Source organism: Gadus macrocephalus, chromosome 6, assembly GCF_031168955.1.
Source record: "Gadus macrocephalus chromosome 6, ASM3116895v1".
NCBI lineage: Eukaryota > Metazoa > Chordata > Actinopteri > Gadiformes > Gadidae > Gadus > Gadus macrocephalus.
The window spans coordinates 21,300,074-21,313,945 of record NC_082387.1 but is presented as its reverse complement, the minus strand read 5'-3'; the positions used below and the strand labels follow the sequence as shown (position 1 = coordinate 21,313,945).

The following is a 13,872-nucleotide window of genomic DNA, read 5'->3' as shown; positions in this document are numbered from 1 at the left end:
TTTCCTTCGTCATGGTGCAAAATGTTGCAAAATGTGGCAGGACAACGCACAAACAAGGAGATGTGAAGCTGCTCCCCTGACTGATTGAGTGTTTTGTTTTCTTCGTCCAACCACCCTTGACCCCTGACCCCCCCAGGTTCACTGTTCTGCCTTCAGGCTCTCTTAAGATCACGGATGTGCGCCTGCTCGACAGTAAACTGTACACTTGCACTGCGGCGAACCCAGCGGCAACGTGTCCATAAGCTACAATTTACACGTCCAAGGTAAAGCGCTGGATCCCTGTTCACACAAGATCTTTAAACAGAATGGTGTCATGCTTGTTCGATTATGTAATGGACATGTCAAGATGCCAGGGGAAGGAGTGAATCACAAGCAAGTGGTGAGATCTGTCATTTGGCTTGGTGTTTGTCCTTTCTTCTTCAGCAAAGCCCAAAATCCTGGCGGGTCCTTCCTTGCTTAAAGCCCTGATCGGCCAGACGGTGACTCTGCCCTGTGTGGTCCAGGGAGAACCCAGTCCGGAGATCAGCTGGTTCCACAATGGTAATCCAGTCAGGGTGGAGGACGGCGGTCCCCTCAGGATCCAGCATGCCGCTCTGGCTGATCAGGGCACCTACCGCTGTGTGGCCAAGAACAATGCTGGAAAGGACACCTTGGAGGTCACACTGGAGGTTCTCAGTGAGTATTTTTCTGCAACCCCTACACTAGACCTTGTAGCAAGCCATGCACCAAATCCTACACCATGCCCTGGATCAAACCTTGGACCTAACCCGACACCAAACCTGAACCGAATCTAAACGAAGCCCTGGACAACCCTTGAACTTAACCCAACACCAAACCCTGCACTGATCACTAAACTGAAGTCTGGACCTTACCCTGTACAGGATCATGTCCCACACCATGCACTGATCAACTGAAGTCTTGACCAAACCCTGTACAGAACTCTGAACAAAAGTCTGCACCGTTTCCTTATATCCGTACACTTATCTCTGCCTTAACTAATCAGCAGTATTTACGAGGGGATCTGGTGGAAACCGGCTGCCATCCGAGGCAATGGGTAATTCTTTGAGTTTGTTTAGTGGTTTGAGTTTGTTTAGTGGTTCCCCTTTGAAGCCAGGTCGTGAGTCGGGCAGAGCAGGCAGCGAGGCCGGGGGGAGGGAGGGGAGGAGATGTTGGGGGGGTCTGACATACACAATGACAGACGAAGAGGAAACAGACGGCAAGAAGCAGTAGGATGTCGTAGGGGAACATCTGGCCCATCAGGCCTGGCTTTCTGTTTTTTACTCTGGGTGCAGAGATGCTGGCTGGCTGACTGGCTCACTGGCTGGCTGGCTGGCTGGCTGGCTGGGGACACATGCTTGAAAGATGACAGACAGACACTCAGTGGACCAGACGAGACTGTGAGTTAGCAAGCGTGCAGAGTTTGCAGCCCTACACCAAACTGAGATTTTATGAATCAATACATTCCTTAAATCCATTGGCTCGGACTGTATTGTACTGTACTGGAATTCGGCATGAATGCATGTGGTTTAATAGGCATCCATGTCAAGATGGAATCCAATCCTTGTACTAATCGTATTCTTCCAGCCAGTACTGTGTCTCGGCCTTGGGCTTCCTTTGAGTTTTATGTCGTGCATTCTCAGGAGACACTGCAGAAGGACTAGAAGTCCTTAATTCCCATAAATCCCTGTTCAGTGGCAGCTAAGCAAGACAATATTTATGCACTGTAATTTGTGCTATTTGTTTAGTTGACTGTTCGCTCAACAAACAACAGGGAAGATGAAAGATGACGCTGGATTGAGACGCTTGCAATGATTTGTCACACACTCAAGTGTGACCCCTGTATTCTGCTACTGAGACTAGGGGTCACCTGATGGTGGCCTTATGTACCCTCTGACCTTTTGAGGTCAACCTGTTCACTAAGGGCGTTCACTCACAGAAGCAAATGCTTAGGGTTAATCGCCGTGCATTGGGGTCACACACACACTCAGGAACCTGTGATTCGTGTTGTCCTTGCAAATAGAGACCACCATTCACCCTCGCTTAATTCATCAAGATTGGACAGAAACATGGGTCACAGAGAGGTCACAAAGAGGTGCCTAGCCTGAATAGGCTTACCTTTATACATAAGGTTGAGTAAATAAATCTAATATAATGACATTGGTCTGAACAGTCAACACACTACCCTCCAGAAGCATCCTGCACTCTCATTCAATGCTCTCTTGTCGCCTACTGCTGGATGATTTCCTATGTAGCCTGACAGTAAACCTTCTGCTGCACCTGTTCCTTTCCAGAGGCCCCGTCCTTCCTGGAGCCCGGCGACGCCGTGATGGAGAAGGTAGCAGACACCCAGGTCATCCTCCGCTGCGACGCCCAAGGTATGAGTGTGTGGTAAACAAGGGTAGAAACAATTGAATTTAATTGGATTGGTTGGATTAAAGAGCTGAATGGTGGCAGGGTTGTGTCGTAATGTTTACGTGGCATTTTCACTCATGATTTAGATTGTTCTGCTGAGAGCTACTTTATTTCCAGAGGAATTCATTTTGGGTAATCTATAAACAAAGTGAATTTTTTGCACAATAAAAACAACACTAATGCTTTCAAAGGCTCTCTGTTGTCCAAGTATATAAAGCCATTTGCTATCCGATCTGTTTTCAATTCAATTCAATTTTATTTGTATAGCCCTTAATCACCATTACAGTCTCAAAGGGCTTAACAGGCCAAATATTTGTGACACCCCCCTTTACCCATGCCCCCACACGGACAAGAAAAAACTCCCTTGAATCAGCAAGGAAGAAATCTTGAGAAGAAACGCAGTGTAGGGGAGCCCTTCTTCCAGGGATGGTCAGGAGTGCAATGGGTGCCACAATTGACATACAGGTAAATACATGCACATCATATTAAAATGGTGATGGGGTTCTGGCCGGTTATCCATGAGGAGAGTCCAGGCATCCAGTCCAATACCCGCAACACGCTAGAACAGACAGAATAGTGAATTAGAACGGAAAAGTACATAGTGGGAATGTATAATGTAATAAGAAAAGCACCAGCAAACAGAGTAGTCTTCACTTCGCATCTGTCATTTTGTCGTTTTGAAAGATAACATTTCCATCCGTTGCAACACTGCAACGGATCCCCACTTTCGAGATATTTAAACATACTTGCGATAACAACGTATAAGTCCTCGCTAAGTTGACATTGCACATAACAGCACAATTATTTGTAAATGTGCGCAACTTGGTGCGTGCATGTGAGGGCCCCCCCCGTGTTTACTCAGTTATCTGTTAGGAGCCGCCATTCGACACGGCTTGTAAATAGGTGTTGTTTGTGTGGGGGAATTCCATGGTAACAGGCTTGGGTTGGGAAGGCGAGGACCGGGGGGGCGCGGTGGGAGGGGCACTGGGACAGCTTATGCGCTGCAACAGCTGGAACATCATTCTGCCGGCTGCCTCGGCGCGCCACATCTGCTTTCTCCTGTGCCGGGGCCTGCTGCCGGGAGAGGAATCCTAATTACAGGCTGCCACAGGCAGATAATGGAGTACGATGTCTGGGGTGCACCAGCTAGAGCAGGAAGAGAAAGCCCCCCCCCCCCCCCCCCGCGCCCTCTCTGACCCCTGCCATTGAGATAGCTGGGTAGCCTGGCTGCACGGCTTGCTTGCTGACTGTTTGGCTGTATCAGAGCACTCCAGCTCCAGATCCCCTCTGAGATGGTTGGTGGAGGTACAACAGGCATGTTGACCTACCCATGTCTATCTGTCTCCACCCTGGGCAGACGGCCCAGCCTGGCTGACTGTCTGGAGCTCTGGCTGGTTGACTGGATGGCTGGCTGGCTGTGTTAGTGTAGCAGGGCAGCAGATCCCCTCTTTGATTCTTTTAAGAGGTGATCAGAACATCAGACCGACTGCTGCCCAACCCTGCCCCAGTCCTGCTGGCGGTCTCTCCGATTGACCAACTGGTTGACCTACAGGCTGACTGGCTGGTTAACTGAAAGGCTGGTTGACTGGCTTGTTTACTGGATGGGAGGTTGACTGGCTGGTTGACTGGGTTGATGGTTTACTGGCCAGCTGGTTGACTGGATGGCTGGGAGTTTGGTTGGTTGACTGCATGGCTGGCTGACTGGTTAGGTGGTGGACGGGCTGGTGGACTGGCTGGTGCGTTGGCTGGTGGACTGGCTGGTGGACTGGCTGGTGCGTTGGCTGGTGGACTGGCTGGTGGACTGGGTGGCTGGTTGGTCCAGATCCCCTTTCTCTTCATTTGTGGAGATACTAAGGCCCAATCCAATTTCTACCCCTTATGCCTTCCCCTTCCCCCTTCCCCTTACCCCTTACCCTTACCCCTTCAAAACAAGGGGGAGGGGTAAGGGGAAGGGGTAAGGGGTAGAAATGTGATTGGGCCTAAGACTCCTCATGAACTTCACCTGGTTCTGGGCAAAAGCCTGGACCCGTTTTTTTTATTATTAAATTAATATTAATTTAAATAAATATAAAGAGAAAATTCGACTCTCTCTAGCTTCAAATTAAACCCTTTTACATTTGTTAGTTTTAATCCAACTGTACATTATTTTGAAAGGGTGAACCTCAGTTTCGTGATTTAGACACTTGACCTCACTCCCGGAGGTCCACGGTGCAATGTTTTTTTTGACCACTGGGATGCTGACGGCGTTTCCCGCCAATTTTTTTTTTCCTTTGGCGGCCCTCAGTCAAATTTTGGGTTCCTAAATTGGCCCTCAGTTGTCAAAACTTTGAGAACCCCTGATTTAGACTATTGTTTTTGTGGAAGCAGTAACTTGGGGGAAACACACGGACAAAGTAATCTCAGACTGTGTCAGGCCCCCTGCAATTGATTTAAAACACCTATAATGATCACCATTAACATCTAAAGCACACCATATGTACGCATTTCTTTGGAGATAATGGATTTGATTAGGATTTCCTAAACTGTAAACATGTGTTGCGGGAGGGATACATCTGGGGGGGGGGGGGGGTTCAGTTTCAATGGGCTACTCTGCTGTATATGGATATAGCGCCTCTGCAAATAGACAGAGCTGTGGCATTTTGAAACCCCTCTCCTTCATAATGCCAGCCATGCGTGTGTTCAGACACACACACACACACACACACGCGCAAACACACACACACGCACACACACACACACATCATTCATGGCTCCTATCTGTAGAGCAGGGGTGCCCAACCAGTCGATCGCGGTCTACCAGTAGACCGCCGACCGATCCCAAGTCGTCCGCGAGGGGTGAAGAATTTTTATTTTTTTTAATATTTTTTTATTTTTTTTGAATAAAATAAAATTTGCGCGGGACATATACGCGCGGTAGCGCATGCGCTGTCAACAGCAGTTGAAAGCCGTCAACAGTAGTTACACACTCCTAAACGTTGGCATGGCTGAGGGGAAACGAGCTAAGACCTACCATTTTCACCCTGAGTGGGAGGAAGATTATTGATTATCGAAAATTTCATCCCACTACCTTTTCACCCCAAATAACTGCTCTGTGGCGCTCGTCATCCCCTGGCCCCCGCTCTTTCCCCCCCTGGTAATCCTCTAGACCACATCTGCTGAGCCCCCCCACCCCACCCCCAGCCCTACACCCTCAGTGACTGGCCAAGTGCGGCATGAGTTGTTAATTCCCAGCACTCCACTACTTGGGTCACCAGTCCCAAGGCATGTTCTGTCATAAATGGCATGGTCCAATCACCCTTTAAAGAGTAAGTGAGCCCCCTAATTCAGAACTATGAGATGAAAAGAAAATTTGGGGCTGAGAGTTGTAAGAATAAAGGGGTCATCGTGTTATCCCATTGGCTATGACCCACGCCAACTTTGTGATTCTTTTTTAACACTGTTGAATATGAAATGCACCAAAAACGTCACAAAGTGGTTTGCAGAGAAAAAAACATAGGATTGTAATTTTGGTAACAGTGAAACAATGGCATCGGATCTTATGTCGTTTGGTTGGCTGGCCCTTTAAAGCTGCTATCCAACCAATAGATGTGCTTGGCATTGTGTATCACTTTCTTCTGCCAGTGTGTGAGTGACTCTGACCTTGAAGAGCCCAGAGCTTCGGGGGTTCTGCGACTCTTTTGGCAAGGCATCCCCGGCTTACCTGATGTCCAACAGATAAATGTATAGCCGCCAGAGAACTCTCTCCCTCCGTCCCTCTCAGTCTGGGCTCTGGGCCCGCAAAGTTTTCCTATCGAGACGGGGGAACGATGAGGGTCACTTTCCCCAGCGAGGCCAGGCTAGCATGTCAAAATGGGTAATGTAACGGTAAATGGACTGCATTTATCTAGCACTATTCTAACCAGTGGCCACTCCAAGCGCTTCACAATATTGCCAACATTCACCCATTCATGCCCACAGTCACACACTGACGCGGTGTCGGCACTGTAAGGCGACAGCCAGCTCGTTGGAAGCAGTTAGGGTGAGGTGCCTTGCTCAGGGACACCTCGACCCTCAGCTACGGGTTACCAGCCAACCTGCTCGACCTCCTGAGCCACATGATGCCCATAGCGTGTCCTCGTATCAGATCTCCTTTCTCTGACTTCCCGCTGCAGGCTCGCCGGTGCCCAGGGTGCGCTGGTTCAAGAACGGACTGGAGATTCACCCGCAGCAGTCTGAGTTCTCCCAGTCCCACGACGGATCCCTCGTGATCGGCGCCGCGTCCGCCGGCCACAGCGGGGACTACAAGTGCGTGGCGACCAACGACGCCGGCTCCGTGGAGAGGAAAACCCGACTGAAAGTCAACGGTGAGAATCCACAGACTCACCGCTCTGTCCAGTCGCCACCTATCTATCCCTATTCATCCCTTCACTCGCTTGCTTAATGTTAGAACTCGCAATACAGCCACAGTTAAACAAACACATGAAAGGGAAGTGACCCCTCCCCCCCCCCCCCCATCTCTTCTCTTTCCTCTGTCTAACCAGTTCCCCCGGAGATTCCTGAGGACGGCAAGCCTGTGAACCTCACTGTCACCTTGAAGCAGCCTCTGACTCTGGGCTGCGACGCCTTTGGCATCCCCTCTCCATCCATCACCTGGACCAAAGATGGACACTCTGTGAGCACTATGCCGTCATTCCTCACTGCTCCATCCACACATGTATTATTATTAATGGTAGAAAGCCGGTACCTTGTACTACTGTGTACTTGTGGCTGTACCATGCCCCCAAGTGGCCACCGTGCTGATTACAGTGTGGATGTTGTGGACCATGTTGGTGGGCTCGCAGGTGGACAGTCCCGGGGTGTACCTGCAGAACGGGAACCGGCTGCTGAGGATCTACAGGGTTCAGTCGGAGCACGGAGGGCAGTTTGCCTGCACCGCAGAGAACACCGCGGGCGAAGCCAGGCGGGCTTATAACATAGTGGTGCAAGGTGAGCTCAGGACAACAATAAAAACAAAACAGCTAATTAGATGATGTGTCTTAGTGGTAAAATTGCATTTAGAACATACTATGTTATTATGCCCTGCCATTATTACAAGAACATACCTCATCTGAGGCAAATGACAGAATCCACTTGTATGTATGTTCTTGGTGTGTCTCCTGAATGCCACTGATCTGTGTGTCATTGTGTTGTGTTGTGTGTGTCGCTATGTTGTGTGTGTCGTCGTGGTTGTGTGGGGGCAGCTCCCCCAGAGATCTCTGGCCCGCGGCGCCTGCAGGAGCTGGCGGTGGTGCTGGGCCAGGAGGTGGAGTTCTCGTGTCGGGTCAGCGGGCGCCCGGCGCCCCGGGTGGAGTGGAGCCGGGACGGAGAGTGAGAAGACAGATAGGCCCCGTTCATCTGTGCACACGACTTCTTCTCTGCCCTGTCAGTTATCCAGTGTTATAATAGTATATCTATATATAGTGTGTATGAATGTATACACCAATAATATATCCTTCACAAACACAGATTTTCTTATAGTTTTTGTTATTTTTAAGTATCAACACTAAACATTTGTTGCTTACAGATAGAGCATTAGCAGTATCTGGATGCTTCTTTGTTGTTGCTGTTTCCGATTCAATTAATTTTGTTGCTTTTCTTTCTTTATTTACCAAAACAAGCGTCCCTAGAATACATCCCTTGGCCTAAAAAATTATCAACGACGGCATACGATTGGTCATTTAGCCTTGATGATGTCATGTTATAGATTTATTGAGTGCAATTAAAAAATGACAATAGTAATCAACAGACTAATGTGTCATTTGTCATTAGTCATTAGTAGTCCCTCAACATAATGCGTTCTCCCTCCGCCTGGGTCCCTCCAGGGTGCTTTCCCGGGACGGAGACCCCCACGTGGAGTTCCTTGAGGAAGGCCAGGTCCTGAGGGTCAAGTCTGTGAGGCTGAGGGACCAGGGCCTCTACCAGTGTCTGGCCAGGAACGACGCGGGGACACAGACCCGCCAGTTCAGCCTCACTGTGCAAGGTAAGGCCGCCTCTCCTTCCCCGTCGTCTGATGACCTCACGCGTCACCTGGCACCAATTTACACCAATCACACTAAATGGTTGCAGAAATTGCTGTAATTGCAAAAACCTGCGCTTCCCCCAAACAATCCCGCGTGTTTGATTGCAGTGTTTAGAGTATCTTTATTTCCAGCCCAATAGCCCAATTTCATAAAAAAAAAAGAATTAGAATTAGTACAAAAAACAACAACATGCACATCTCCAAACCATCCAACCGTTAACGTCCCATTTGGCCATCCTCCGTCAGCGCCGCCCTCTATCAGGGGCCCTGACGGGACCTCGGAGGTCTCCGTGGTGCTGGGGTTCCCCGCGGTGCTGCCCTGCGATGTGCAGGGCTCCCCGGCCCCCAGCATCACCTGGCTGAAGGACAACCAGCCCATCGTGTCCAGCGCGCAGCTGACCTACACCCAGGGCGGCCAGGCCCTGCGACTGGGCTCGGCCGAGGGTGACAGCGCCGGGCTCTACACCTGCCGCGCCTCCAACCCCGCTGGCTCCGCCCACAAACACTACTCCCTCAGAGTGCTTGGTGAGACACAGGAAGCAAGGAAGCAGTGTTGTTATTGAGGGGGGTCTTCATTGCACAATCCTCACTCGCGAGGTGTGTGTTGGATTGGACTTTTTAAGAGCTGTGGTTTTATCTTTTTATCTTGCGATAGTGCCGCCACAAATTGAGGGAGACTCAACAGCCCTGAACTTCGGTGGCCACGGAGAGAAAGTACGAATCAATGGTACCTTGACTCTATCCTGCCTTGCTAAAGGGTTCCCCGAACCAAAGACCCAGTGGTTCAAAGACGGACAGGTCGGTGTGAAACATGTATGAATGTCCAGCGTTCTAGTGCGCCTTCGTTGAAGGAATCCATTCAAAAATTGAATAGAGCATTTTTTAAATGTTAATTATCTCCAGTGATGATTTCAATCCATCTAATTCACTACAATCATAACTAACCCTTTTTCATAATTATTTCCTTTAATTTCCTGCATTCACAGAGTGCTTAGTTAACACAAAGATGATGAACAAAACAACCTAACACCTGCATCTTTCAGCGTACACTAATTAGATCATCCGATTGGCTCCCTATTCCAGCTGCTGCACGGAAATTTACAGGATGGTTCCCATGGCAACGGTCATGTACTCCGCATCGAGAACGCCACTCTGGCCCACGAGGGACAGTACACCTGCGTGGTCACTAACACTGCAGGGGAGGACAAAAAAGACTTCCATGTCACCATTCAAGGTGTGTAATAAACGGTAACCATAGTAGCCTGATTTATGAGGTTGTCTTAAGTTTTTCATTTCATATCAAATAAGAGAGTACAGAGTCAACAGGCAGTAGGGTACTAAAGCGGACCAAATAATAATTCGTAGAGATTTCCAAAGAGGGATTGACTGTTGATTGATTGATTGTTGTGCATGTTATATTCTTGAGAAGCCTTCTGGTTCGTATATTATTGAAACGGAGTAGAGAGATGCGGTAGAACAGTTGACGAGGTAAAACAGATGGAAAGTGCAGTCTTCGAATACTGATGCGGACCGTTCTCCGGCGCCAGTCCCCCCCGTGTTCCAGCGGGTGACCAACAGAGAGGCGGCCTGGGGTCTCAGGGACGAGGAGGAGGACGGAGGCCACGAAGACAGGGACATGACGGAGAAGACGGAAGTGGTCCTGGGGCACCCCATCAGCCTGTCCTGCGAGAGCAACGCCATCCCCCCGCCCATAATCAGCTGGTATCGGGAGGGCCGCAAGCTCAACGCCACCGATGGAGTGCTCCTGCTTCCAGGTCAGAGGAGGTCCACTCCTCCAGAGATCTATGTCTGGTTCTGTAGAGCTGTAGACAATATACCTGATGTGTCCCCTATCTCCTCATCTAAGGTGGACAGGTGCTGCAGATTCCCCGGGTGCAGGAGGAGGACGCCGGGAAATACACGTGCCAGGCCGTCAACGAGGCCGGAGAGGACCGCATGCACTTTGACCTGGAGGTCCTGGGTAAGAACCGGAAGAACCAGGGCGCGGCAGAGCTCTTCATCAGCCACGTGTTCAGAGTTCACCTAGACTCTGCATAGCCTCCACCCTTACCAACCCCCATCCCCCTCTTGCACACTTATTGTATGTCGTACGTCCTGGCACTTAATGTATGCACTTATTGTATGTTGTCCTTGCAAATAGTGATAAGCCTTGTGTGGCATTTTATCCTAGCTATTTTTGTTGTACACAGGGAATGGGTTAACCTAACAAATGTTAGGGCTTGGCACTTGGTTACATGAACATCCTTAGTGCTCCGACAGCGATATATTGTTTCTCTTCTTCTGACACATGTACTTATTGCAAGTCGCTTTGGATAAAAGTGTCTGCTAAATGCCCTGAATGTAATGTGAATGTAAGTTGGATGGAAGCTCCACGACGTTTCACTGAGACTCTTGCCTCCTCCCAGTGCCTCCTTTCATCCTGGACTCGGAGGGCTACATGGAGGAGGTGACGGCGGTGCTCAACTCCACCGTGGTGCTTAACTGCGACGTGACGGGCCACCCAGCCCCCGCCGTGTCCTGGCTGAAGGACGGGCAGCCGGTGCGACCGGACTCCTCCGCCCACCTCCACCTCAGTGAGGACGGGACGCAGCTGCAGGTAGGCGGCCAGGAGATGTGAACACATGATTGGACCAACCACCGAGGAGAGTGTTTGACAATGTAACGATTGACGGTGTGTGGTGTCTCTCCTAGCTGCTCCGTGTCCTGGTGTCAGACATGGCTGGGTATCTGTGCGTGGGCAAGAACAAGGTCGGGACCATGGAGAAACTCTTCAGCCTCACAGTGCAAGGTAAGACCATCACTGGTGGAGGATGCTTCAGGGACAAAGTGATCGTCACTGGTTGGTACCTGCGGTACAGCGCTACGGACTAAGCTACGGACTAAGCACCAAAGAATGAAAGCCTGTCAGACTGTTCACATGGACATTTTATTTTGTTTTCTGTTTTCCTGTCAAATACTTTCATCAACCCTGTATAGTCACAACCAGTAAAGATATACACAAGTAATTTAATCGCTCTGCTCACTGTTTAAGGCAGAGGCTGCACCCTCATCTCTAGCTGTTTGTTATGTCTCTAAACCACCCAGAGTGGTGTAAACCTGCTGCTTTCTTGGTCAGTCCCTCCCAGGATCACTGGGCAGAAGGAGCAGGAGGTGAGTGTGATTGACGGCCACATGGTGTCCCTGCTGTGTGATGTCCAGGCCTACCCTCCTCCAGAAGTCATCTGGACCAGAGATGGACAGCTACTCCACTTAACCACCGGCATCCACATCTTACCAGGTCAGAATGGCTCTCTGAAGCCCTGCGATGACTCAGGGTACCTCCTGATCCCTGTTGTATTTGTGAATCCATCCCAACACTGAGGACCTTTCAGTACAGAAGTAATAGGATTTAGTAGGATTTGGCATTAATTGAATGAAAATGACAACAGAAGTGTGAACACTGCCCCCAGGTGGTCAGATGCTGCAGCTGCCACGGGCCAGAGTGGAGGACGCTGGTCAGTACGTGTGCACAGCCACCAACTCAGCCGGCCAGGACCAGAAGAGCATCCTGCTCAGTGTCTACGGTGAGACAGAATGGAGGCTGACACACACACACACACAGACACACACACACACACACACACACACACACACACACACACACACACACACACACACACACACACACACACACGCACACGCCCACGCAAACATACACACACACACACACACACACACACACACACACACACACACACACACACACACACACACACACACACACACACACACACACACACACACACACACACACACACACACACACATGCACACCAGGAAGCAGCTGTTGTTTCCTGGAGAAGACGGCTGTAAAAAAATGATAAAAACCGTATAATTACAACTGGTGTGTTTTATCCCCCTTGGTTGAATGATCCCATCACACAACAAAACACACTGGTCTGATGAGCTACACACACACACACACACACACACACACACACACACACACACACACACACACATACATACACACACACACACACACACACACACACACACACACACACACACACACACACACACACACACACACACACACACACACATACACACACGCACTTGCTTTGGTCTTTGGTCGGATGTTCCAATCACACAACAAAATACACTGTCTCTGGTCTGTTTATGAGCTACATACAAACACACGCGCACACGCACACACACACACACACACACACACACACACACACACACACATTGACATGCACACACACACACACACACACACACACACACACACACACACACACACACACACACACACACACACACACACACACACACACACACACACACACACACACACACACACACACACACACACACACACACACACACACACACACACACACACTCAAAACACACATACCAAGCATGCCCACCAGGAAACAACTGTTATATTTCCTGGAAAAGCCGGCTGTAAAACATGATTAAAAACCTCCTGAATGAATCATTATAATTATAACTGGTGGGTTTCCTCCCCGTCACGCCTCTCAGCCTTCCTCTCTCTGTTACACGCCCACAGTGCTGCCCAGCCTGAGGCCCCGGGTGGAGTCTGAGTCAGAGGTGCTGGAGCCCCAGGTGGGCTCCACCGTCACACTGCGCTGCGAGGCCAGGGGTCTCCCGGAGCCCGAGGTCACATGGTACAGGAACGGGCTGCAGCTGGTCCCGGGGAACGGCCTGGGGATGCAGCGCCACCAGCTGGACATCGAGGGAGTGCAGGTCAGTAATTGAATTGAACACTACAGGTTCCCCTGCAGTGTTTCTAGAGCCCGACCGATGTACTTTCGGGGCCGATTCCGTAACTAATATTGCTTAGTAACAGATAACCGATATCAATATTTCAGCCGATGTTCAATTCATCATTAAGTTCACCCCTAACTTGTGAATAGCTTTCAAAGTATTTTTTTCTTGGTTGTCTAGTTGTCAGATGGCGGCACATACACCTGCAAGGTGTCCAACGTGGCGGGACAGGTGGACAGGACGTTCAGGTTGACAGTTCACGGTGAGACAGGCCTCTGCTCGGCTGGCCTTGTGTGTTGAGTGCACGCACTTCTTGTGCCGCATACTCCCTCACACTTCAGTCACGCAACACCGTTGAACACATCCTTCATAATTAGTCATAATACGTGTTGTGTCATCGGTGTCACCCACAGTCCCGCCTGTTCTTGACGGACCCCTACAGGAGACCCTTACTCGGACTCTGGGCTCTGTGGTCACCCTGCTTTGCGAGGCCTCTGGGGTCCCGGTTCCCAGCACCACCTGGCTCAAAGATGGGACCCCTATTGGTGAGAAGGCTCAACAGAATGACTGGGTTTTGGGGGGTGATGTTAAACATTAAACAGTAAAAGGTGTGCTAAGCCGTT

General features: G+C 50.0%; 1 protein-coding gene across 1 annotated transcript in view; it reads left to right on the top strand.

Moving 5' to 3' along the window:
- Positions 1-13,872, top strand: part of hmcn2 (hemicentin 2) — a 62,061-nt gene that overhangs the window by 23,289 nt on the left and 24,900 nt on the right. The window contains 21 exon segments of the mRNA XM_060054970.1: positions 137-222; positions 225-263; positions 424-675; positions 2,292-2,375; positions 6,564-6,755; positions 6,933-7,063; positions 7,233-7,377; positions 7,632-7,758; positions 8,253-8,410; positions 8,696-8,974; positions 9,105-9,247; positions 9,533-9,683; positions 9,997-10,224; positions 10,317-10,430; positions 10,876-11,066; positions 11,162-11,258; positions 11,586-11,747; positions 11,920-12,033; positions 13,032-13,228; positions 13,430-13,511; positions 13,663-13,794. Coding sequence (XP_059910953.1) covers positions 137-222; positions 225-263; positions 424-675; positions 2,292-2,375; positions 6,564-6,755; positions 6,933-7,063; positions 7,233-7,377; positions 7,632-7,758; positions 8,253-8,410; positions 8,696-8,974; positions 9,105-9,247; positions 9,533-9,683; positions 9,997-10,224; positions 10,317-10,430; positions 10,876-11,066; positions 11,162-11,258; positions 11,586-11,747; positions 11,920-12,033; positions 13,032-13,228; positions 13,430-13,511; positions 13,663-13,794 — 3,104 coding nt within the window.